The sequence below is a fragment of the Somniosus microcephalus genome, chromosome 4, assembly GCF_052327205.1.
Source record: "Somniosus microcephalus isolate GS21.2 chromosome 4, FLI_Smic_1.0, whole genome shotgun sequence".
NCBI classification, from domain to species: domain Eukaryota; kingdom Metazoa; phylum Chordata; class Chondrichthyes; order Squaliformes; family Somniosidae; genus Somniosus; species Somniosus microcephalus.
Genome location: NC_140990.1, coordinates 273,958,833 through 273,981,049, shown reverse-complemented (window position 1 = coordinate 273,981,049; position 22,217 = coordinate 273,958,833). Strand labels below are relative to the sequence as shown.

General features: G+C 46.9%; 1 protein-coding gene across 5 annotated transcripts in view; it reads left to right on the top strand.

Annotated features, from left to right (window-relative positions):
* Nucleotides 1-22,217, top strand: part of slc38a11 (solute carrier family 38 member 11) — a 175,573-nt gene that overhangs the window by 16,073 nt on the left and 137,283 nt on the right. For all 5 annotated transcript variants that reach the window (XM_085986438.1, XM_085986439.1, XM_085986437.1 and 2 more), the window contains one exon: nt 22,116-22,190. In XM_085986438.1, coding sequence (XP_085842564.1) covers nt 22,116-22,190 — 75 coding nt within the window. The remainder of the gene's footprint in view (nt 1-22,115; nt 22,191-22,217) is intronic.

The following is a 22,217-nucleotide window of genomic DNA, read 5'->3' as shown; positions in this document are numbered from 1 at the left end:
CCCAGCCGCTCTCTCTCTTCCCCCCCAGTCGCTCTCTCTCTCTTCCCCCCCAGTCGCTCTCTCTCTTCCCCCCCCAGTCGCTCTCTCTCTTCCCCCCCAGTCGCTCTCTCTCTTCCCCCCCCAGTCGCTCTCTCTCTTCCCCCCCCCAGTCGCTCTCTCTCTTCCCCCCCGTCGCTCTCTCTCTTCCCCCCCGGTCGCTCTCTCTCTTCCCCCCCGGTCGCTCTCTCTCTTCCCCCCCGGTCGCTCTCTCTCTTCCCCCCCCGTCGCTCTCTCTCTTCCCCCCCCGTCGCTCTCTCTCTTCCCCCCCCCAGTCGCACTCTCTCTTCCCCCCCCAGTCGCTCTCTCTCTTCCCCCCCCAGTCGCTCTCTCTCTTCCCCCCCCAGTCGCTCTCTCTCTTCCCCCCCCAGTCGCTCTCTCTCTTCCCCCCCCAGTCGCTCTCTCTCTTCCCCCCCCAGTCGCTCTCTCTCTTCCCCCCCAGTCGCTCTCTCTCTTCCCCCCCCAGTCGCTCTCTCTCTTCCCCCCCCAGTCGCTCTCTCTCTTCCCCCCCCAGTCGCTCTCTCTCTTCCCCCCCCAGTCGCTCTCTCTCTTCCCCCCCAGTCGCTCTCTCTCTTCCCCCCCAGTCGCTCTCTCTCTTCCCCCCAGTCGCTCTCTCTCTCTCTCTCTCTTCCAACAACAACATGCCCTCAAAAAAGCCTTGGCAACGCCGGGCACCCCCAGTTAGTATACTTATAAAACACCTTGGGATTTTCCTTTATTTTGCCCGCCAGTGTTTTTTCATGCCCCCGCTTCGCTCTCCTAATTTCTTTTTTAAGTACACCCCTGCACTTTCTGTACTCCTCTGGGGCTTCCACTGTTTTTAATCCTTTGTATCTGCCAAAAGCCCCCCTTATTTTCCTAATCCATTCTTGTATATCCCTTGACATCCAGGGTTCCCTGGGCTTGTTGGTCCCACCCTTGACCTTTACGGGAACATGTTCATGTTGCCGTTGTACTCTCTCTATTTCCTTCTGAAAGACTCCCACTGCTCTAATGTGGATTTTCCTACACTTATCTGATGCCAGTCCACTTTGGCCAGATCCTGCCTTATCATAGTAAAATCAGCCTTCCCCCAATTTAGAACCTTTATTTACCTCAGGAGGACATAGACAGACTGGTAAAATGGGTAGACAAGAGGTGGATGAAATTTAATGCAGATAAACATTTTGGTAGGAATAATGAGGAGAGGCAATATGAACTAAATGATACAATTTCAAAGGGGATGCAGGAGCAGAGAGACCTGGGGGTATATGTACACAAATCTTTGGTGCAGGACAAGTTGAGAAGGCTGTTAAAAAGATTTTGTGATCCTTGGCTTTATTAATAGAGGTATCGAATAAAAAAGCAAGGAAGCTATGCTAAACCTTTATAAAACACTGATTAGGCCTCAGCTGAAGTATTGTGTTCAATTCTGGGTACCACACTTTAGGAAGGATGTCAAGGCTTGGAGAAGGTGCAGAAGAGATTTACTAGAATGGTACCAGTTATGTGGAGAGGCTGGTGAAGCTGGGGTTGTTCTCCTTAGAGCAAAGAAAGATAAGAGGAGATTTAATAGAGGTGTTCAAAATCATGAAGTGCTTTGATAGAGTAAATAAGGAGAAACTGTTGCCAGTGGCAGAAGGGGCAGTAACCAAAGGACACAGATTTAAGGTAATTGGCAAAAGAACCAAAGGTGACATGAGGAAACATTTTTTATGCAGCGAGTTCTTGTAACCTGGAATACACTGCCTGAAAGGGTGGTGGAAGCAGATTCTATAGTAACATTCAAAAGAGAATTGGATAAATACTTGAAGAAAAGAGTTTACAGGGCTACGGGGAAAGAGCAGGGGAGTGAGAGTAATTAGATAGCTCTATCAAAGAGCTGGCACAGGAACAATGGGCCAAATGGCATCCTTCTGTACTGTATCATTCTATGATTCTATGATTTGGATCATTGTGCCTGTACCGGCTCTTTGAAAGAGCTATCCAATTCGTCCCACTGTCCTGCTCTTTCCCCCTAGCCCTGCAATTTTTATTTTTCACCATTTATCCAATTCCCTTTTGAAAGTTACCACGGAATCTGCTTCCACCACCCTTTCAGGCAGTGCATTCCAGATTATAACAACTCACTGCGAAAAATGTTCTCCTCATCTGTTGCCAATTCTTTTACCAATTACCATAAATCTGCGTCTTCTGGTTATTGATCTTCCAGCCAGTGGAAACAGTTTCTCCCTATCTACTCTATCAAAACCCTTCAGAATTTGAACACTTCTATTAAATCTCTTCTTAACCTTCCCTGCTCTAAAGAGAACAATCCCAGATTCTCTAGTCTCCCGACATAGCTGAAGGTCCTTCATTCCTGGTACCATTCTAGTAAATCTACTCTGCACCTTCTCTAAAGTCTTCATATTATTGTAATACTGTGGTGTCCAGAATTGAAAACAATGCTCCAACTGTGGACTAACCAGTGTTTTATAAGCGTTTAGCATAACTTATTTATTTTTATACTCTATGCCTCTATTTATGAAGCCCAGGGCCCCAATGCTTTTTAAATAGCTTTATCAACTTGCATTGCCACCTTCAAAGATTTGTGTACGTAAACCCCCAGGTCTCTCTGTTCCTGCACACCCTTTACACTCATACCATTTATTTATATTGCCTCTCCTCATTACTCCTTACGAAATACATCACTTCACATTTCTCTATTAAATTTCATCTGCCATGTGTCTGTCCATTTCACCAGACTGTCTGGGCTCGATTTTAACCACCCTGAGGAGGTGGGTTTGGAGGCGGGTCAGAAGCGAAATCGGAAAAAATGGCTTCAGACGCAACCCGCCTCCATCCCGCCCCCACGTGATTTCCGTGAGTGTCAGGTCAGCCGCTCCCAAACTGGCCCAACGGGAACCAGTGGGACAGGTAGTTAAGGCAGTTTTTATAGTGGTTTCCCATTTTTGTGCTTCTGGCTCCTGTTTCCCGTCTTGTCAGAGACACGCCAGCTACAAGGATACGAGTTTCTCGGGCATGATTTGTAGTCATTGGTGCAGCACTTTAAAAGTACTCCTGCAACATGGCTGACATTCAAATGCAACAACTTTGTTGTTGGAGGTTTGAGATGAGATTTTGCAAATCTACTGACCTTGTGACTGTTCAAGCTGACACCCAGCTGCAGTGTGACCTGATTGGAATAATTTCAGGCCACTTTAAGCTTCTTGCCTCAACTGAAATCTATAGCAACGGGATGGGAATCATTTACATCCTCTCATCCTCATCGGCAGATTCAGAGGAAGAGCAGCCGCGGCTGCACCACAACCAGCCACAACAGCAGCACCAGGAGCACCAACCTCCTCCTCACCCACCTGATGCTGCACTGGACACAGGGCATCAGCCCATCACAAAATTGCTGGCCAGGAGGCATCACCATGGCCAGATTTTCTTCACTTGATACTATAAACCCTGGCTGCCACATGATGCACCAGGTTGACGCCATCCCACACCAGCACCGTGAAGCATCCCTTTACTGTCCAAGCCATTCCATGCACACACATCACTATAGCGGGGTGGTGGGGGGGCGCAGAGTTATGACTGAACAATCACTGGAACTCAGTAGGACACGTCTCAATGTGCGCTCAGATCTGTCCAATAAGGGGCACTTTTGGAAAAAGATATTACACTGTATGATAACACATTACCAGAAACTTCACATGGACATTGGCTAAACCGCTCAACCTACCCTTGTGTCTTGCTAGTTGGTATGCTTGCAGTAGGATGAGGGTGACTGTGAGGTGTGGCTAGTGAGATGGGGAAGTGCTAAAGTAGATAGAGAGGGTTGGTTGGAGGTTCAAGGTAAATTGGTGTCCTGGGGAGGTCTTTTCTGCCCTTGGAAGGGAAGAGAACCTCCCTGCGTGCTGTGACTCCCTCCATAAGCATATGGGGCTAGTCATTGGAGAGCCTGGGTGCAAGTGTTCACCTTTGTGCAGTGATTGTCAGTGTTTCCAGCACCTCAATGCTGTCAAACACTGACAGATCAACTGTCAAGATAAAATTGTGCATGGTCCCTTAAAGGAAACCGGCAGATGACGCGTCATTAAATGACATCATCAGACCCGCCTCCTATTAATTGGCCGGTAAGCCTGCAGGGTGAGCTTAACAAGGCCAATCAAGGGAAAATCATGTCTTCAGAGCAGAGGCAGCTGGGGGCGGGACCAGAACCTGGAAACCAGCTGACCCGCCCCCATCCCGCCTCCAGAATTAAATTTGCAGCCTCTATGTCCTGCTGACATCTGCTACTATTTTCATCACTGTTTACTACATTTCCAAGCCTTGTGTCATCAGCAAACTTTGAAATTTTGCCTCCTATACCAAAGTCCAGGTCATTAATATATATCAAAATGAGCAGTGATCCTAATACCAACCCCTAGGGTATACCTTTGCACACTTATCTCCATTTTATGTGGAATACTAAATTTGAATGATCAGTTTGATAGTTGATGTTAATCTTTCAAGATATAAAATCTAATTCTATTTTTATTGTCCAAATTATATGCTGTTGAGAGAATCTTTCAACAATTCATAAGGTTTAAATCTCTCTGTCATAATTCAATTCTGGTAACCCCATAATATAGGCTCTAAGATGCTATATGGGTTATTTTGTCAGGAAGTGCCAGTCAGTAGATCCAGTGCCAGTATTGATACCAGGTGTATCTTTTAGATAGCCAAATTTAAACAAAATTATTCTTAGGATATGGGTGTCACTGGCAAGACCGACATTTTATTGCCCATCCTTAGCTGCCCATGAGAAGGTGGTTGTTGGCCTTCGTCTTGAACCTCTGCAGTCCGTGTGCTGAAGGAGCTCCCACAATGTTGTTCGGTAGGGAGTTCCAGGATTTTGACCCAGCGACAATGAAGGAATGCCAATGTATGGCCAAGTCGGGACGGTGTGTGACTTGGCAAGAACTCTGCTGCCCTTGTCCTGCTGGGCAGGTTTGGGAAGTGCTGCCAAAGAAGCCTTGGTGACTTGCTGCAGTGCATCCTGTAGATTGATAGTACACACCGCAGCCATGATACGCTGGTGGTGGATGGAATGGATATTTAAACTTGTGGATGGGGTGCTAATCAAATAGATTGCTTTATCCTGGATGGTGTCAAGCTGCTCAAGTGATGTTGCAGCTGCACCCATCCAGGCAAGGGAAGAGTAATTCCATCACACTCTTGATTTGTACCTTTTTAGGTGGTAAAGAGGCTTTAGGGAGTCAGGAGGTGAGCTACTCATTGCAAATACCCTGCCTCTGACCTGCTCTAGTAGCCACAGCATTTATATGGCTGGTCCAGTTGAATTTCTGATCAATGGTGACCCCAAGGATGTTGATGATGGGGGAATTTATGACAGTAATGCCATTGAATGTCAAAGGGAGGTTGTTAGGTTCTCTCTTGTTGGAGATGGTCATTGCCTGACAGTTGTGTGGCGTGAATGTTACCTGCCATTTTTCAGCCCAAGCTTGGATGTTGGTCAGGTCTTGCTGCATGCGGGCATGGACTGTTTCAATGCCTGAAGAATTTTGAAGGGAAATCATCAGTGAACAGCCCCACCTCTAACCTTATGATGGAGAGAAAATCATTGATGAAGCAGCTGAAGAAAGTTGGGCCTAGGATGCTGCCCTGAGGAAATCCTGCACCGATATCCTGAGGCTGAGATTATTGGTCTCCAACAACAACAACCATCTTCCTTTGTGCCGGGTATGACTGCAGCCACTGGAGAGTTTTCCCCTGATCCCCATTGACTTCTGTTTTACTAGGGCTCCTTGGTCAGTCGAATGCTGCCTTGATGTCAATGGCATTCACTCTCACCTCACCTCTAAAATTCAGCTCTTGTGTTAATATTTGGACCAAAGCTGTAATGTGGTCTGGTGCTGAGAGGCTCTGGTGGAACCCAAACTGAGCATCAGTGACTAAGTTATTGCTGAGTAAGTGCTACTTAATAGAACTGTTGATGACTCCTTCCATCACTTTGCTGATGATTGAAAGTAAGTAGGCCGATAGGGTGGTAAGTGGCCAGGTTGGATTTGTCCTGCTTTTTGTGGCCAGGACTTACCTGGGCAGTTTTCCATATTGTCTGGTAGATGCCAGTGTTGTAGCTGGCCAAGAAAGATCATCCACTCAGCAGGTGTTTGAGAATGCTTCAGCCTTTTGCATTATTATGCTGAGCTCCACAATCATTGAGGATGGGGATGTTCATGGATCCTCCTCCTCATGTTAGTTGCTTAATTGTCCACCACCATTCGCCACTGGATGTGGCCGGACTGCAGAGCTTTGATCTGATCCGTTGGTTGTGGGATCGCTTAGCTCTGTCTATAGAATGCTGCTTCATAGATTGTAGCTTATATATATATACATTTGAGCTTTCTTTTAGTAAGTTAAAACCAAACTGTAAGGATTCAGGAAACTAGCACTCTTGAAGTTGGGTATGCACAGTAAAGGGTATTTTCTGCTCTGTGATGCTACTGTTGACCAAAAGAAGACTGGAGCAAACAGGTGATCAAGACGGGTAGAGAGTGCCAACAGATGACAGTAGAAGATGTCTGCTGAGCTAGCTGCCTGCGGTGATGTGTATAAACACAGCCATTCGGTAATGAATCGTCAATACATGAAACATTTGTGCAGTGTATACGGGTATGTTCATGTTTGATGCCAATCATAATCAACACATGATTAATATTGTACACACTAGCTGGTTTGTGCATCTCTACAACCTCCTGAGGCCCAATATCTTTGAAAACCTCCCTCCGCTCTGTTCATATATTGTTAAAGTGATCTGTGAGGGTTCACCACACATTACACTCCTATGTGAGCTTTGCCTTAAAACATAAGCACAGTGCGGATTGAGACAGGGGGTTATGAGCTCCAATACATTCTCTTTGTTGTCATGGCATGTGCATTGTAATTTGCCACAGCCTCTTATTCTCTTTTATACCCATTCCTTCATTCTTCTTAACATTACCGTTGCATGAGTACAGTGTTTATTTGCACCTATCTGCAACCATTTACACTTTAACTTTATCTCCATCAGTACTTTTTGCTGGTATTGTTCTATCCTTAGCTTTGTGACAAAGCAACAACTTGCATTTATGTAGTGCCTTTAACACAATAAAATATTCCAAGGCGCACTAAGCTGAAAAGCGGAAGAGAGACTTTGGAGGAGAATGGTGTGATCAGCCGTATCAAAGACTGCAGACAGGTTGAAAAGGATGAGGAGGGTTAGTTCACCATGTTCACAGAAACACAGGATCAAGGAGGCTTTGAGAAAGTACTCATGCTCATGTACTCGTGCAACGGTAATGTTAAGAAGAATGATGGAACGGGTATAAAAGAGAATAGAAGGCTGTTGCAAATTACAATGCACACGCCTCCTTGAAAAAGTGCAACATCCCCACTGACACCTGGGAATCCCTGGCCCAAGACTGCACAAAGTGGAGGAGAAGCATCCGGGAAGGCGCCGAACACCTTGAGTCGCTTCGCTGGGAGCAAGTGGAAGCCAAGCACAAGGAGCACATGTCAACCCAAGCACCCCACCCACCCGCCCCTTCAACCACTGTCTGCCCCACCTGTGACAGAGACTGTAGGTCCCGCATTGGACTCATCAGTCACCTGAGAACTCATTTTTAATGTGGAAGCAAGTCATCCTTGGTTCCGAGAGACTGCCTAAGAAGAAGAAGAACATAGGATGTCATTTATAACTTTAATTAGGGTTGTTTCAGTGCTGTGTTGGGTTGGAAACCTGATTGGAGAGATTCAAACATGGAGTTATGGGAAAGATGGGCACGAATTTGGGAGGCGACAACATGTTCAAGGACTTTGGAGTGAAGGTCAAAGATGTGTCACGGTTGGGGTTTTTGAGGAAGGGGATGATGATGGTAGATTTGAAAGGGAAGGGGCAGTACCTGACGGCAGTTTCACTTAGTATGGGTTCCACGAAGAGAAGTTAGGTGGTCAGCAGTTTAGTAGGAATAGGGTAGAGAGAGCAGCAGGTGGGTCTCACGAACAAGTTGAGCTCTGAGGGGGCATGAGGGGAGTTAGGAGAAACTAGAGAAATATGTGAGCTCAGGGCTAGGGCAGAGGGGGGCCTTGGGGGAAGTTTGGCTTGGTGAACAAGAGGAAGGGTGGGATACGACAGAGGCAGCTGAACAGATGGTCTCAATCTTAGTGATAAAGAGGTCTATGAGCTCTTTGCACTTGATGGCCCAGGTTGGTGACAGGGGTTTTCGGAGATGGTTGGAGAAAAGAAGCTGGGGGAGGTAAGTAGGGCCTGATAGTACTTGATGTGGTTCAGCCAGATCTGGCGATGAATGGCTAAAGCAGTTGTCCGCCATAAACATTCAAGTCTATATCCCTTGGACATAAGGGAGCAAAGATGGGGGCCGAACCAAGGAGTACAACCAGGGTGGAAGAGAATAAGGCCTAAAAAATTCAGTTGCTTTGTGCCTCCCGTTAGCGCCCTAAGAGGGTGCCAACGGGGCGCAAAGTAACTAGCGCCCGGACGCGGCGCCACCAACGCCTCCCGCAAAATTCAGTCGGAGGTTAGCGGCGGCGGTAACCATTAGCGTCTGTGGTGTTGCACCACCGCGGATGACGTCATCGCTGTGCGCAGTGCCCCACTCGCGCCCTGGCCGCGATCTTCGGTAGCGCCCCCTGACTTACCGCCGGACGCTATGTCCAACGGGGTCAGGGGGGCCTACCTGCGACTGGGGCGGCGCTAATTAAAGGGAAGGGGCTGGGCGGCCACTTTTGTTGCTGGCCACCTGCCAGCACCTGCCCCCTCTGCCATCCTCAGCCTCCTCTGAAGCCCCCCCGCGGAGTGCCGGCTACGCTCTGTGAGCCCGGCACTTCTCTTGAGTGCCGGGCTCTTTTGCCGGCACTCTGATCCCTGGTGGCCCAGCTGGGCCCCGGGTCGTGCTGCGCAAGGCCCCTCCCCTTTGAGAAGGGGAGGAAGGCCTGCAGTACCACGGCACAATAAGCCGCAGAGCGTGGCGCTGCAGCACGTAGCGCCGCGATATTCACTCACAGTGCCCCAAGAGGGAGGCGGGGCGCTTCCACTAGCACCGGGCTTCCCTCTTGGGGCGCTACCAATGAATTTCGGCCATGGGGGTGCTAATTTTTTTGGGGCACTGCGAAGTTAGCGCCCCAAAGGGGGCGCGAGTCAATTTTTCCCCTAAGTGTTTTACTGGGGACCAGGGCATCAAAGGTGGTGGTGAGGGTGTGATAGAGCAGAATGGTAGCTGCAGACGTATTGTGGTGAATGGAGGACCAAAGGCGAGACAGTTGGGAGTTTGTAAGTGCCATTGTAAGTACCATAAACACTGAGGAGAGAAGAAAGAGACATGTCACCTCCCCCACCCTAATTTTTTTTCTCTCATAAGTTATACTGCACTGTATTACCCCAGTTCCTGAGAGTTCCCCTTTCTTCCCTCACCAACTCATTTTGTCAGTAATTGTGCCTCTGCTTGGCAATGCTTCTTCGATAACTCTTTGAGTTGATCCAATCTCTGACTTATTTCAATTTATCTTGCCTACTTATAATGGTTGTAAGCAAAACAAAGTCCAACAGGATCTCAATAAGGGAGGGGAAGAGTACTGAACCAGCCTTTGTTACATTGTTGCAAACCTTTCACTGGAATAGGTCTGAGAACAGATTGTTTTTAGCCATTCCTGGCTTGCATATGGAATGGCAAGAGCTGCCAATAAGGGATGGAGAGATAAATATATATAGTACTAGCTGGGGGGGCCCGGCGTTGCCAGGGCAGTTTAGAGGGCTGCGCGGTTGACGGCCGGCCGCTGCCACTCCCCCGCTCTGTGTCTCGGGCCGCGCGGTTGACGGCCGCCCGCTGCCGCACCCCCGCTCTGTGTCTCAGGCCGAGCGGTTGTGAGGCCCGGCCTGAGTGACCCCAACTCACCTCCCGCTCCGGCGGGCCGACGAAGCTGCCCCGCTCGCTGTTGAGGAAAAGCAGGGGAAAAAATGGTGGCGACGTTTCGGGAGGCTGCAGGATTAGGTCCCACCCGTGATGCACCGATTGGTCAACCATCAGGTCACTGAACTGTAGGATTGGTCAACCATCACGTCACTCAACGCTAATGAGCAGTAGGATTGGTCAACCGCTAATGAGCAGATTTTTGAACGTTTTTTGTATACTGTCCGAACAATTTTTGGCTGACCAAAAAGTAAATATGCCTATAACACTCCCCTGATCATCAGCTTTCTTTTGATATAACATATGTGTAGGTACGCACTATAACTTTTGAGTGTATAGCAGACAGACAGACATACAGACAGACATACATACATACAGACAGACAGACAAACCAACTGCTTTATATATATAGATTTGGGGTACTGATGAAGGGTCAGAGATGTTGCCTGACCTGGCGAGTGATTTCAGCATTTTCTGTTTTTATTCCAGATTTCCAGCATCTGCAGCATTTAACATTGGCCCAAAAATTCAGGTCGGGGGCTTCCCACGGGTGTAAGCCCCCGACCTGCACTTACCTTGCGCGCCGGCCATTGAGCTGTGGGCCCCCATGGAATTCCGATCCTGGGCCTCCTCCAACTGCCGGCGCGCAGTGCTTGCGTATCCCAGGGGCGCAGTTAGTTCGATGCGTCCCCGGGATCACGTGGGCCATGGGGGAGCCAATCGGAGCAGGGAATGCTTCATTCATAAGTTTGACAGGAAGGGCTGTCAAACTTATAAATACTATAAGCCCCAAAACATCACTAAATCTTCAATAATTTTTTTTTTAAATCACATTATTTATGTCGTGTATGTGCCTTTAAGAGCCCCATGTGTGCTGTAATGCCGGTAATGGCCACTCGGGCTATATAAGCCTGTATATTGTGTTATATCCATTAGTACCCCCCCAGACTTTGCTTCGTAAACACCTATGAACCAACTCCTGTCTTCAGTGTCTCTATCAACACACGGACACTACAGTGGCGACGAAGTGGAAACGGACTTACCTGCAATTCGGCAGCACCTCAAGGACATCGATTCCTCGGGCGTCCAGAAGACTCAAGAAAGTGAAAGAAGCTGTGGTTTCACCAGCTGGCCAAGCTGGTGGCAGGTACTGCGCTGATCCTTCCTGGGCGCCAGGCTGGGGCTCCAGCGGCTGGCTCTGCAGCTGGGACAGGCAGCGAAATCAGAGGCAAGCAGTGACAGACGGGGAGGGAGCACTCGGGAGACGGCCGGCGCTGCAAGCGGGTCGGCGTTCAGACCTAGAGAGAAAGTCCGGCGGGAACGAGTCTACAAATGTAAATAAATTTTAAAAAAAGAAAAAGAACGGAAACTGCGGGAAACAGCTTTGTCATCGGCAGCGGCGGCGGGAAAGCGCGGGAAGCACCATATCTTTTCTGCAGACAAGAAAGAAAAGCGCGGGAAGCGCCATATCTTTTCTAAGATGCCTAAGTCTGGCAATATTGATGCTTTTGATAGCGAAATAGAGGATTGGACCATATATGTGGAAAGAGTAGAGGTATATTGCACTGCAAATGGAATAGAAGATGAAAAAAAAGCTTCAGTACTGCTGAATCTAATGGGCGCAATGGCATACGGGCTGTTACGAAATTTAATCACTCCAGCCAAACCAAAGGACAAGGATTTTAAAGAAATTGTTGATACCCTGCAGGAGCACTTAAACCCAACACCACTGCTGATAGCGGAATGATTCAAATTCTTCAAGAGAAATCAACACAAGAATGAAAGTAACGCTGATTACCTCACCGAATTAAGAAAGCTATCAAAATACTGCCAATTCGGGGCAGGACTAGCAGATTATCTTCGAGACAAATTCGTCTGCGGTCTCTTAAGTGAAGGAACACAAAAAAGGCTGCTTTCTGAAAAAGATTTAACACTGGACAAGGCTTTCAGTATGGCTGTGTCATACGAAGCAGCAGCAAGAGGAGCTGCAGAGATACAACAAAAGACACAGGACTTCGGCACCCATGAAATGACACAGGGTTTCGAAAAATGTTATCGCTGCGGCAGATCCACCCATAACCAGAGGGACTGCTGGTTCAAGGACAAAGCATGCAGGCAATGCGGAAAGATTGGACACATTGCACGGGTATGCCGATCTGGACAAAATAAATCCACAGACAGGAAAAAAAAAAATCAATAAAGAAAAGTACAGAAAGGTACAAATGATGATGGACAGTAGCTCCGAAGACCAGAAGAGCGATAGCGACTCCGAAAACAAGAGACTAAGCTGTCTCAAATTACATAATGTACTTGCCAAAGATGATTACCAGACCATTTGGGTTACTCTCACGATAGCAGGGTCCCCAGTTAAAATGGAACTAGATACAGGATCAGCTCTGACCGTAATAAATCGACGGGATTACGAGAGGCTATTTCCGCATATACCTTTAAAAGACACATCCATTATCTTAAAAACATATACGGGGCAGAAAGTATACCCCAAAGGAAAAATAAGGGTGCCTGTTGTATACAACGGCAAGGAAATACAAAAGTTGCATTTATACATTCTACAAGATGGTGGCCCACCGCTGTTAGGACGTGAATGGATCAGGAAAATACGTTTAGACTGGCACTCCATTCAGGCACTGACGGTGACCAGTAAGAAAAAAAACGATGATGACATCATACCTGAACGATTAAAAGACATCTTGGCCAACGCCAAAGAAAAACTAGGAACCTTGAAAGGCATCACCGCCTCAATAAAAGTGGAAGATGCAGCAATTCCCAAGTTTTTTAAAGCAAGACCAGTGCCATACGCAATTCGTCCAGCAGTCGAGGCAGAGCTGGAGAATTTGGAAAATGCAGGCGTATTATCCAAAATAGATTGGAGCGAGTGGGCAACACCCATCGTTCCAGTCATGAAGAAAGCATTGAATAATAATAAATCTGAAGAACAGAGAAAAATTCGCATCTGTGGAGACTTCAAGGTGACGGTAAACCCGGTCCTTCACACGGTACAGTATCCTCTTCCAAGGATAGAAGATATTTTCGCCTCACTATCCGGAGGGAAACATTTCACCAAAATTGACTTGGCACAGGCATATCTACAGATGGAGGTTGAAGAGGCCTCTAAAAAATATCTCACGATAAATACACACAAAGGTCTGTACCAGTACAATCGACTAGTTTTCGGAGTAGCATCCGCTCCAGCTATCTGGCAAAGAGCTATGGAGCAAGTCCTCCAAGGGATTCCGGGAACTCAATGCTACCTGGACGACATCCTTGTAACAGGAGAAAACGACAACGAGCACCTTGCCAATTTGGAGCAGGTGCTCACTAGGCTGAGAGAACGGGGCCTACGAGCAAATCGCCCCAAGTGCGAATTTTTCCGAAATCAAATATCATGTGGCCACATAATAAATAAGGAAGGGTTGCATAAGTCACCTGAAAAAATTGAAGCGGTCATAAAAGCCCCAGCACCTGAAAATGTTTCACAATTAAGGTCGTTCCTGGGATTAATAAATAACTATCATAAATTTTTACCGAACTTATCAACTCTTCTACACCCTCTTAATGAACTGCTACAAACAGGAGTAATTTGGAAATGGAACGAAGACTGTAAACGTGCCTTCCATAAATGCAAAGACTTAATCACATCCGAAGAAGTTTTGGCTCATTACAACCCATCACTGCCAATCAGACTGGCGTGTGATGCATCCCCTTACGGCATAGCAGCAGTATTATCGCATAAATTCCCTGATGGCTCGGAACGGCCGATAGCTTTTGCGTCACGCTCATTGAACTCAGCTGAGCGTAACTATGCCCAAATCGACAGGGAAGCACTCAGCCTGGTATGGGGAGTGAAGAAATTCAACCATTACCTACACGGACAAAAATTTACCTTGTTGACTGACCATCAACCCCTCATCTCCATATTCAACCCTAAAAAGGGTGTTCTCATTATGACAGCGCAAAGGCTACAGAGGTGGTCCCTTTTTCTAGGGGCACACCAATACAACATAGAATACAAAGGATCAAAACAGCATGGGAATGCTGACAGTTTATCGCACCTACCGTTGCCAACGGTAGAAGAGGCACCTACAGTAGACCCAGTGGAGATGTTCCACTCTACCATAGTAGAATGTCTACCAGTAACAAATTCTGCCATTGAAAGGGAGACAAGAAATGACCCGACTCTCTCACGGGTCTACGATTTAACAGTGAAGGGATGGCCAGCACATGGCGAACCACTGTTGCCAGCATTCTCGCAAAGAAGAGAACAGCTGTCAGTGTGCCGAGGAACCTTGATGTGTGGATCCAGAGTGGTGATTCCACCCAAACTCCAGGATAAAGTGCTAAAGAAGCTTCACGAGGGGCATCTGGGTGGGGTGAAAATGAAGAACCTAGCCAGGGCGTTTGTATGGTGGCCAGGTATCGATGGAGACATCGAAGAAATGACCAAGAGCTGCCTAGGATGCCAGAAGGTCCAAAACGTTCCACCACAAGCCCCTCTACATCCATGGGAGTGGCCCTCATCTCCCTGGCAAAGGGTACACATCGACTTTGCTGGTCCATTTATGGACTCAATGTTCTTAATCGCGGTTGATGCACACTCCAAGTGGCCGGAGGTAATAAAGATGTCCTCCACCACCACGGAAAAAACCATCACAGTATTAAGGACTATATTTGCCAGGAATGGGCTGCCGGAACAGATCTGTTCTGATAATGGACCGCAATTTGTGTCCGAAGAATTCAGGAAGTTCTTAAAAAACAATGGGGTTAAGCACTACACGTCCGCCCCATACCATCCCGCCACCAATGGATTGGCTGAAAGGTTTGTCCAGACCTTCAAGAAGGCCATAAAGGCCATGGGTAATGAAGACATAAAACTTCAGCACAAGGTGGATAACTTCTTGTTCGCATACAGGAATGCAACACATATGGTTACCAACCAAACTCCCGCCATGATGTTCTTCAATAGAAACCTAAGATGCCGGCTGGATTTGGTCAAGCCCAACATCAGAAGGGACGTGGAGAACCGGCAGTTTCAAGGCATGAATGAAAGGCCAACTAGAACCTTCCAGGTAGGTCAACAAGTTTTGGCCCGGGACTACCGTACCGAGAAATGGCAGCCTGGAACTATCTGCACATGACTAGGACCACTGATGTATACCGTGGACATCGGAGAAAGCATAATAAGGCGCCATGCTGACCAAATCATAGAGTCATCCGAAAAGGGACAACCTACACCACAACTCTATACGCCTAACGATGAAGTAGAGATACCCATATCTACCTCCGATCCGGTGATACTGGAACTCGATGAACCCGACACTGGCATTCAAGCCGAATCAGCCTTGCCAAAAGAACCTACTACACCACCAGAAACTACTACACCACCGAGGCGTTATCCGGACCGAGTCAGGAAGCCTCCTGAGAGACTGACTTATACTTAATTAACTACAGCAATGTGTATATTATTTTTCTTATAACATGTAATTAATAATTACTTAAAATATGATGTACTGGTTAGCTAAAAGGGGAGGAATTGTAGTGTATGTGCCTTTAAGAGCCCCATGTGTGCTGTAATGCCGGTAATGGCCACTCGGGCTATATAAGCCTGCATATTGTGTTATATCCGTTAGTACCCCCCCAGACTTTGCTTAGTAAACACCTATGAACCAACTCCTGTCTTCAGTGTCTCTATCAACACACGGACACTACAATTTAAATAAACTATAAATTACATGAAATAACTATTTTAAACAATAATTTAAATTTTTGAAAAAAATAATTTTATTTTCTAATGGGGCTAAAAATAAACTTACCTTTCTTTAAAGTATTTAAAAATAATAAACCTGTGGAAAAAATGTTTTAATTTTAATTAATTCACCACTTACCTTGTAAAAAGCAGGCCTTGCGACTGCTTTTTACATGTCTAACTTCTGGAGACTTACCTTCCCGGGAAAACCTGCAAAAAAAACATAAGTTCGATGCGCACGCGCAGCCTCTCCTGCGCACATGTTCGACCTCTGAACCCCTTCTTTCAGGGGAACGGAAGTGCCGGTTTCCCGCGCATGCGCAGTGCATGCAAGAAACCGGCACTTCCATTGGGCTTATGGGTGAGTACCCCATGCGTACTCACCCGTGGAGACCCGAATTTCTGGGCCATTGGCCTAGAAATTCAGTATAGCCACGTTTGGGGCGCTACAGTCGGGCGGCCGCTAAAGTTTGCGCCCGGCGCAAGTTCGCGCCACCTTCGCCGATATTCAGTCGCATTGCCCCAAGAGGTTGCTGCTGCGCTAAAACAGGCGATGCACGACTATCATTAGGCGCTAAGCCGGCGGCCCGGGGCGATACCCCCAAGGGCGGGCGCAGCGCAGGTGCGGCGAGTTGCTGATTGACGGCAGACACTCTGGCGCCGGTGAGCTCTTAAAGGGGGAGGGTGGATTTGTTTGCCTGCCATGCCCTGCACACTGCAGCCCTGAAGCAAGGCCTGACCACTGCTGCTTCATCTGTACAACGCCCAGGACTATGGAGAAGGCCAACGTTTGCACCCATTGCAGCCCCCATTATATGTTTCCAATCAATGCTATGGCTCTGAAGTTAAAGACAAGTGCAAAGCTGTGGCCTGAAGCCACAAGTACCTGTGCGAGTGTTGAGCCAAACCAGAAAGCTCTCTACCTTTGTCTCTCTGCAAAGATCCGTCTCTCACAAAGAAGGAGTGTTGCAAAATGGCTGCCATTTCTACTGCAGGAGGAGTGCCCTTTAATTTGCGCCCCCCTCGCCCCGCAGCGACTGGGAACCGTTCCCCTCTACCAGTCGCTATGGGCGCCAGGCGCACAATAGGCCGGCGCCACTGAATTTCCGGTTTGGGGCGCACAAAGGGCGTTGCACGATGAAATGACGTCAGGATCTGCGCGCGCAGCTGAGCGCGCGCAAAGGCTTTGCGCCGCCGCTAAATCTTTACTGAAGTTGGGGAGAGGCGCAGATCGCGCTGCGCCCGGCCGCTAGCCGCCTAGCGCCCAACAGCTCCTCCTCCTAAGGCGCTAGCGGCTGGCGCAAACAACTGAATTTCTAGGCCATTGTGTTTTAAGTGTGTAATAAACTTCCTCCCAGCGCTCCCTTCCCGAAATGGAAAGTTACAATTACTAGATAAACTAATGTTCAATCTACTATCCTGATTTACAGCCATAAATTTCAAGCTTACTCAGAAGGCTTTCCAAGTCATAATTATATTGGATTTTCTCAAATGTGTTCTTCAGTTGTAAACAGTCCTTCCTGCTCACTTCAGCATTCTTTTGTAAAGCACAAATGCTCTCCCAACCTGCAATGCAGGCAATTTTGTTAAGTAGGTTACATAAGCAAGTTTTATTGGCCACTGGGCACAGTCCCAATTTGTAAGTCAAATGAAAATAGTTTTACAGATGCAGGTTATTTTAATTCAAAGTTACTTAAATTGAATTATCTGTAAATTTGAATTAAAAGCATGCAAAAAAAACCTGTTGTTAAATTGTAGTTGCTCAGTTCAAACTACTGAATAATTCATTTTTTTCCAGCAAAAAACTACTCAACTTGTCCAGCTACCTTCAAAGACTTGTGAACGTACATTCCCAGGTTTCTCTGTTCCTGCACACCCTTTAAAATTGTACCTTTAGTTTATATTGCCTCTCCTCATACTTCTTACCAAAATGAACCACTTCACATTTCTCTGCATTAAATTTAATCTGCCATGTGTCTGCCCATTTCCCAATCTGTCAATGACCTTCTGAAGTCTGTTACTATCCTCCTCACAGTTTACAATGGCCCGTATTTTCCGATCAAATGGGTGTGTACGAGTTGTGTACACACCCGTAGGGGCCTCGCAAGTGCCAGTTTCAGGAATGCGAAGCGCCTGCGCTGAACCGGCACTTCCGATCTGTCAAGAATCGCACGCCTGCCCTGGAGAAGGGTCTCTGCGGGGGGTAGAGTTCCGCTTTCTGCAGAACCTCCGCCTGCTGAAATCCTTTAAAAATCTTATGCCTGGGATAAGGGAGGAAATTCGGTATTGCCCTGTTTGGGGTGCAATTATCGGCCGGGTGCAAAGTTCAGCGCCTGGTGCTAATTATCACCTCTGACTGCAAACTTGGCCTCTATCGCCCCTGGAGGTGATTGGAGCACTAAATCAGGCACTACACACCTCTCTTAAGGCGCTAACGCCGAGGTGCGAGGCAGTACCTCAGAGCGTTGGCGAAGCTCATGTGATGTCAGTCAGTAATGGAACACAGACACACTGGCGCCGGCCAGTTCTTAAAGGGGTGGGTTGATCTTGCTCTCCATCCACACCCTGCTCATTGCAGCCTTGAATCTCGGCCTGGAGAGACCTGTACATCAAATCTGCTGGAAAGAACAATGGAGAGGCCTAGGGAAAGAGCTCAGAGTGCAGCCCCCATAGTCTCTTCTAAATTGATGCAAGGAAGGTCAAATCAAAATGAACCTGCAAAGTGCTGCTCAGTACCCAAAACTCCTCAACACAGTGTAGAATCTCTCCAGAAGTCTCTCTCTCTCTCTCTCTCTCTCTCTCAGAATGCATGGTGCAAAAATGTCTCCGACAAAAAAAGGCAGGAAGCGGCCGCCTTTAAGTAGCGCTCCCCCAGTCCCTTCCCGACTGCAAATCGTTCCCCTCTACCTGTCGTTGCTAGCGGCAGGCGGAAAGGCAGGGGTTGCCACTCAATATCCGGTCCGGCATGCTACCTGGGCGTTGCACACTCGACTGATGTCATGATCTGTGGGCGCAGGAGATCGTGGCGGTAGTGTTTAGCGCCACTGCAAAATGTCTGGTCAATTTCGCGAGCGGCGCAAACATCGCCACGCCCGGGCACTGGTTACTTTGCGCCCCATTAGCGCCCTCTTAGGGCGCTAACGGGAGTTGCTAATCAACCAAATTTTTCCCCCAGCGTTTAAAAAAGTTAAAAAATCATTTTTTTTCACTCATTTATAATTTTAAAATACTTTTAAAAAAGGTAAGTTTATTTTTAGCCCTGTAAAAAACTTTAATTTTTTTTCAAAAAAAAAATTTTTGTTTAAAATATTTAATGTAATTTTAACTAATTTTAAATACGTGATGGTTTTTTAAAAATGTATTTATGTTTTAGTGTGTTTTTTGAGTGATCCCCATTCATACTTTTGACAGGTCTATCCGGAGAGACCTCTCAAAAGTGTGAAGGGGGTTTCCCTTTTTCCATTGGTTCCCCATGGCCCACGTGATCCCAGGGACGCTTGCGAACCGCCTGCGCCCCTGGGTTACCTGGGCCTCTGCGCATGCACACCAGGTGAGGCCCAGGAGCGAAAGTGTCGGGACCTACGAAGCCAGCAGGTAAGTTCATAGATTTTTTCCAGATTGGAGGCATCCGCACGCAGGAAGCCTCCGATCGGAAAATCCGGGCCTATATTTCCAAGTTTCGTGTCATCTGCAAACTTTGAAATTATGCCCTGTATACCCAAGTCCAGGTCATTAATATATATCAAAAAGATCAGTGGTTCCAACACCCGACAAATGGGGAACACCACTGCACACTTCCCTCCAGTCTGAGAAACAACTGCTTATCACTACTCTCTGCTTTCTGTCCCTTAGCTAATTACATATCCTCACAGCCACTGCCCCTTTAATCCCGTGGGCTTCAATTTTTATGTGGTACTTTATCAAACTGTTTTTGAAAGTCCATATGCACAACATCAACCGCATTACCCTCATCAATGTTCTCCGTTACTTCATCAAAGAACTCAATCACGTTAGTATTTTTCACTAATACTCTGCTTTTTTTTGTCAACCATTCCTTCTGACTAGTCTGGGCTAGGTACTCTTTCACCCTTCTAAAATAACCAGTGAAATGCATTTATAGAGTCATAGAGTCATAACATAACGGCACAGAAGGAGGCCATTTGGCCCATCGAGTCAGTGCTGGCTCTCTGTAGAGCAATCCAGTCAGTCCCATTCTCCCGCTCTATTTCCGTAGCCCTGCAAGTTTACTTCACTATCTAGTCTCCCATTGAAAACACCGAGTGTCTCCGCTTCCACCACTTCCATCAGCAGCAAATTCCAGGTCATCAGCACTCGCTGCGTAAAAATGTTTTTCCTCACATCCCCCCTATATCTCTTGCCCAAAACCTTAAATCTGTGTCCCCTACTCCTTGTACCATCAACTAGTGGGAACAGCCTTTCCCCGCCTAGCCTATCCAAACCCGTCATAATCTTGTACACCTCTATCAAATCACCCCGCAGCCTCCTTTGCTCTAATGAAAACAAGTCCAGCTTCTCCAACCTGTCCTTGTAGCTAAGATCCCTCATCCCCGGAACCATTCTTGTAAATCTCCTCTGCACCCTCTCAATTGCCTTCACATCCTTCCTAAAATGTGGTGACCAGAACTGGATGCAATACTCCAGTTGTGGCCTAACCAGCACTTTATAAAGGTTCAGCATATCTTCTCTACTTTTGTACTTTTGCCCGCATGCAACAAGACCTGGACGACATTCAGGCTTGGGCTGATAAGTGGCAGATAACATTCATGCCACAGAAGTGCCAGGCAATGATTATCTCCAACAAGCGAGAGTCTAAACACCGTCCCTTGTAATTCAATGGCATTACCATCACCAAATCCCCCACCATCAACATCCTGGGGGTCACCATTGACCAGAAACTTAACTGGACCAGCCACATAGATACTGTGGCAACAAGAGCAGGTCAGAAGCTGGGTATTCTACGGCGAGTGTCTCACCTCCTGATTCTCCAAAGCCTTTCTACCATCTACAAGGCACCTTCTCAAGGGCAATTAGGGATGGGCAATAAATGCTGGCCTTGCCAGCGACGCTCACATCCCATAAATGAATTTTTTTAAATGCAGAATAGGTCGGGATTGGGGTCAGGGGTCAGAGATAGGGGCCAGGATCGTGGCCAGGAATCAGGATTGGGATCAGAGGTCGGGGCTGGGTGCTGGGATCAGGGATCAGATCTTGGAAATGCGGGGGCCGGGGATCGCATCACTGGGAATTGGGTGTGTTTTGACTATGGGGCATCACAACCAAGCCCAATGCTGTACTCTCTCAACATTCAGACACATGGGAGTAGATTTTCATCTTCACCACCTGGCAGGGTGGATTGCACGTGCTTAATAGAACCCGCCTGATTTTCATTCCATTGAAATCAGGCAGTGAAGGTGAAATTGCACCCCTCAAGCTTCCAGCATGAAATAGTACAAGATAGCAATCGGGAATCAATTTTACCCTCTCTAACCTGAGGGTACTGAGACTGATTGCCCCAACTGCAGACCCAGCTGAGAGACAACTCAGTACAGACTGGGGTGGTTGCTGCGGGTCGGCGGGGGAGAGGGTCAAAGGCTGGAGCCTTCTAGGTCAACATGACTCAGCTACTCACTGCGTTAACCAGCTGAAGCATTAGCACAGCCATACAATTATTTTTAAGAAAGGATCAATCAAGATTTTTGGAAGTAAAAATTTTTCACAATAAAGTTAGGTAATACTTTGACCACAAAAGTATCCCCCCCCCCGTGCCCCCCCCCCCCCCGCCATAGATTCTACAACAACATCTTTATTGTCTTTGATATATTACAGTTAAGGACATGTTAGACGAGTATTGAAATAGTCTCTTTGTAAATTGGTTAACTCATGAATAATGTAGATTACACTATCAACATGTTACAATCCAATTTCTAGCATGATGCTCATTTCTCCCAATGTTTAAACATGAAGTACTGCACTGAAAGAAAGATTTTAAAATGTTGAACTTTTAAGTACTGGACTGCATAATGATATCTTTTAGTAGGATAACATGAATGTAAATTAATTTAGTAGTCATACAGGCTAATGATACTACAGTTGAATATGCTCATTTCAAATTTTTAGAAAAGAGCTATAGTGGGTGATTAGCAAGCGAAAATGGATTGTAGAGTAGAAGAATGGATTATTCACTGGAGATAAATTGTGGTCTGCACTCTATCTGCTATTTGTAACATTAATGTTAAAAGTGAGATTGTTTTTTTAAATATAGACTGAAACATCAGTAATTTTTAAAATCAAAAACACTTCTTAGATGCATCCATTTACTATTGCAGAATTAATTCACTACAATTTTTATATGTTGTCAGGACTACCTTACTCAATGAAACAAGCTGGTTTCCCTTTCGGAATACTGCTCCTTTTTATGGTCGCATATGTAACAGGTAATCCACTCCATGAATTATATTTTT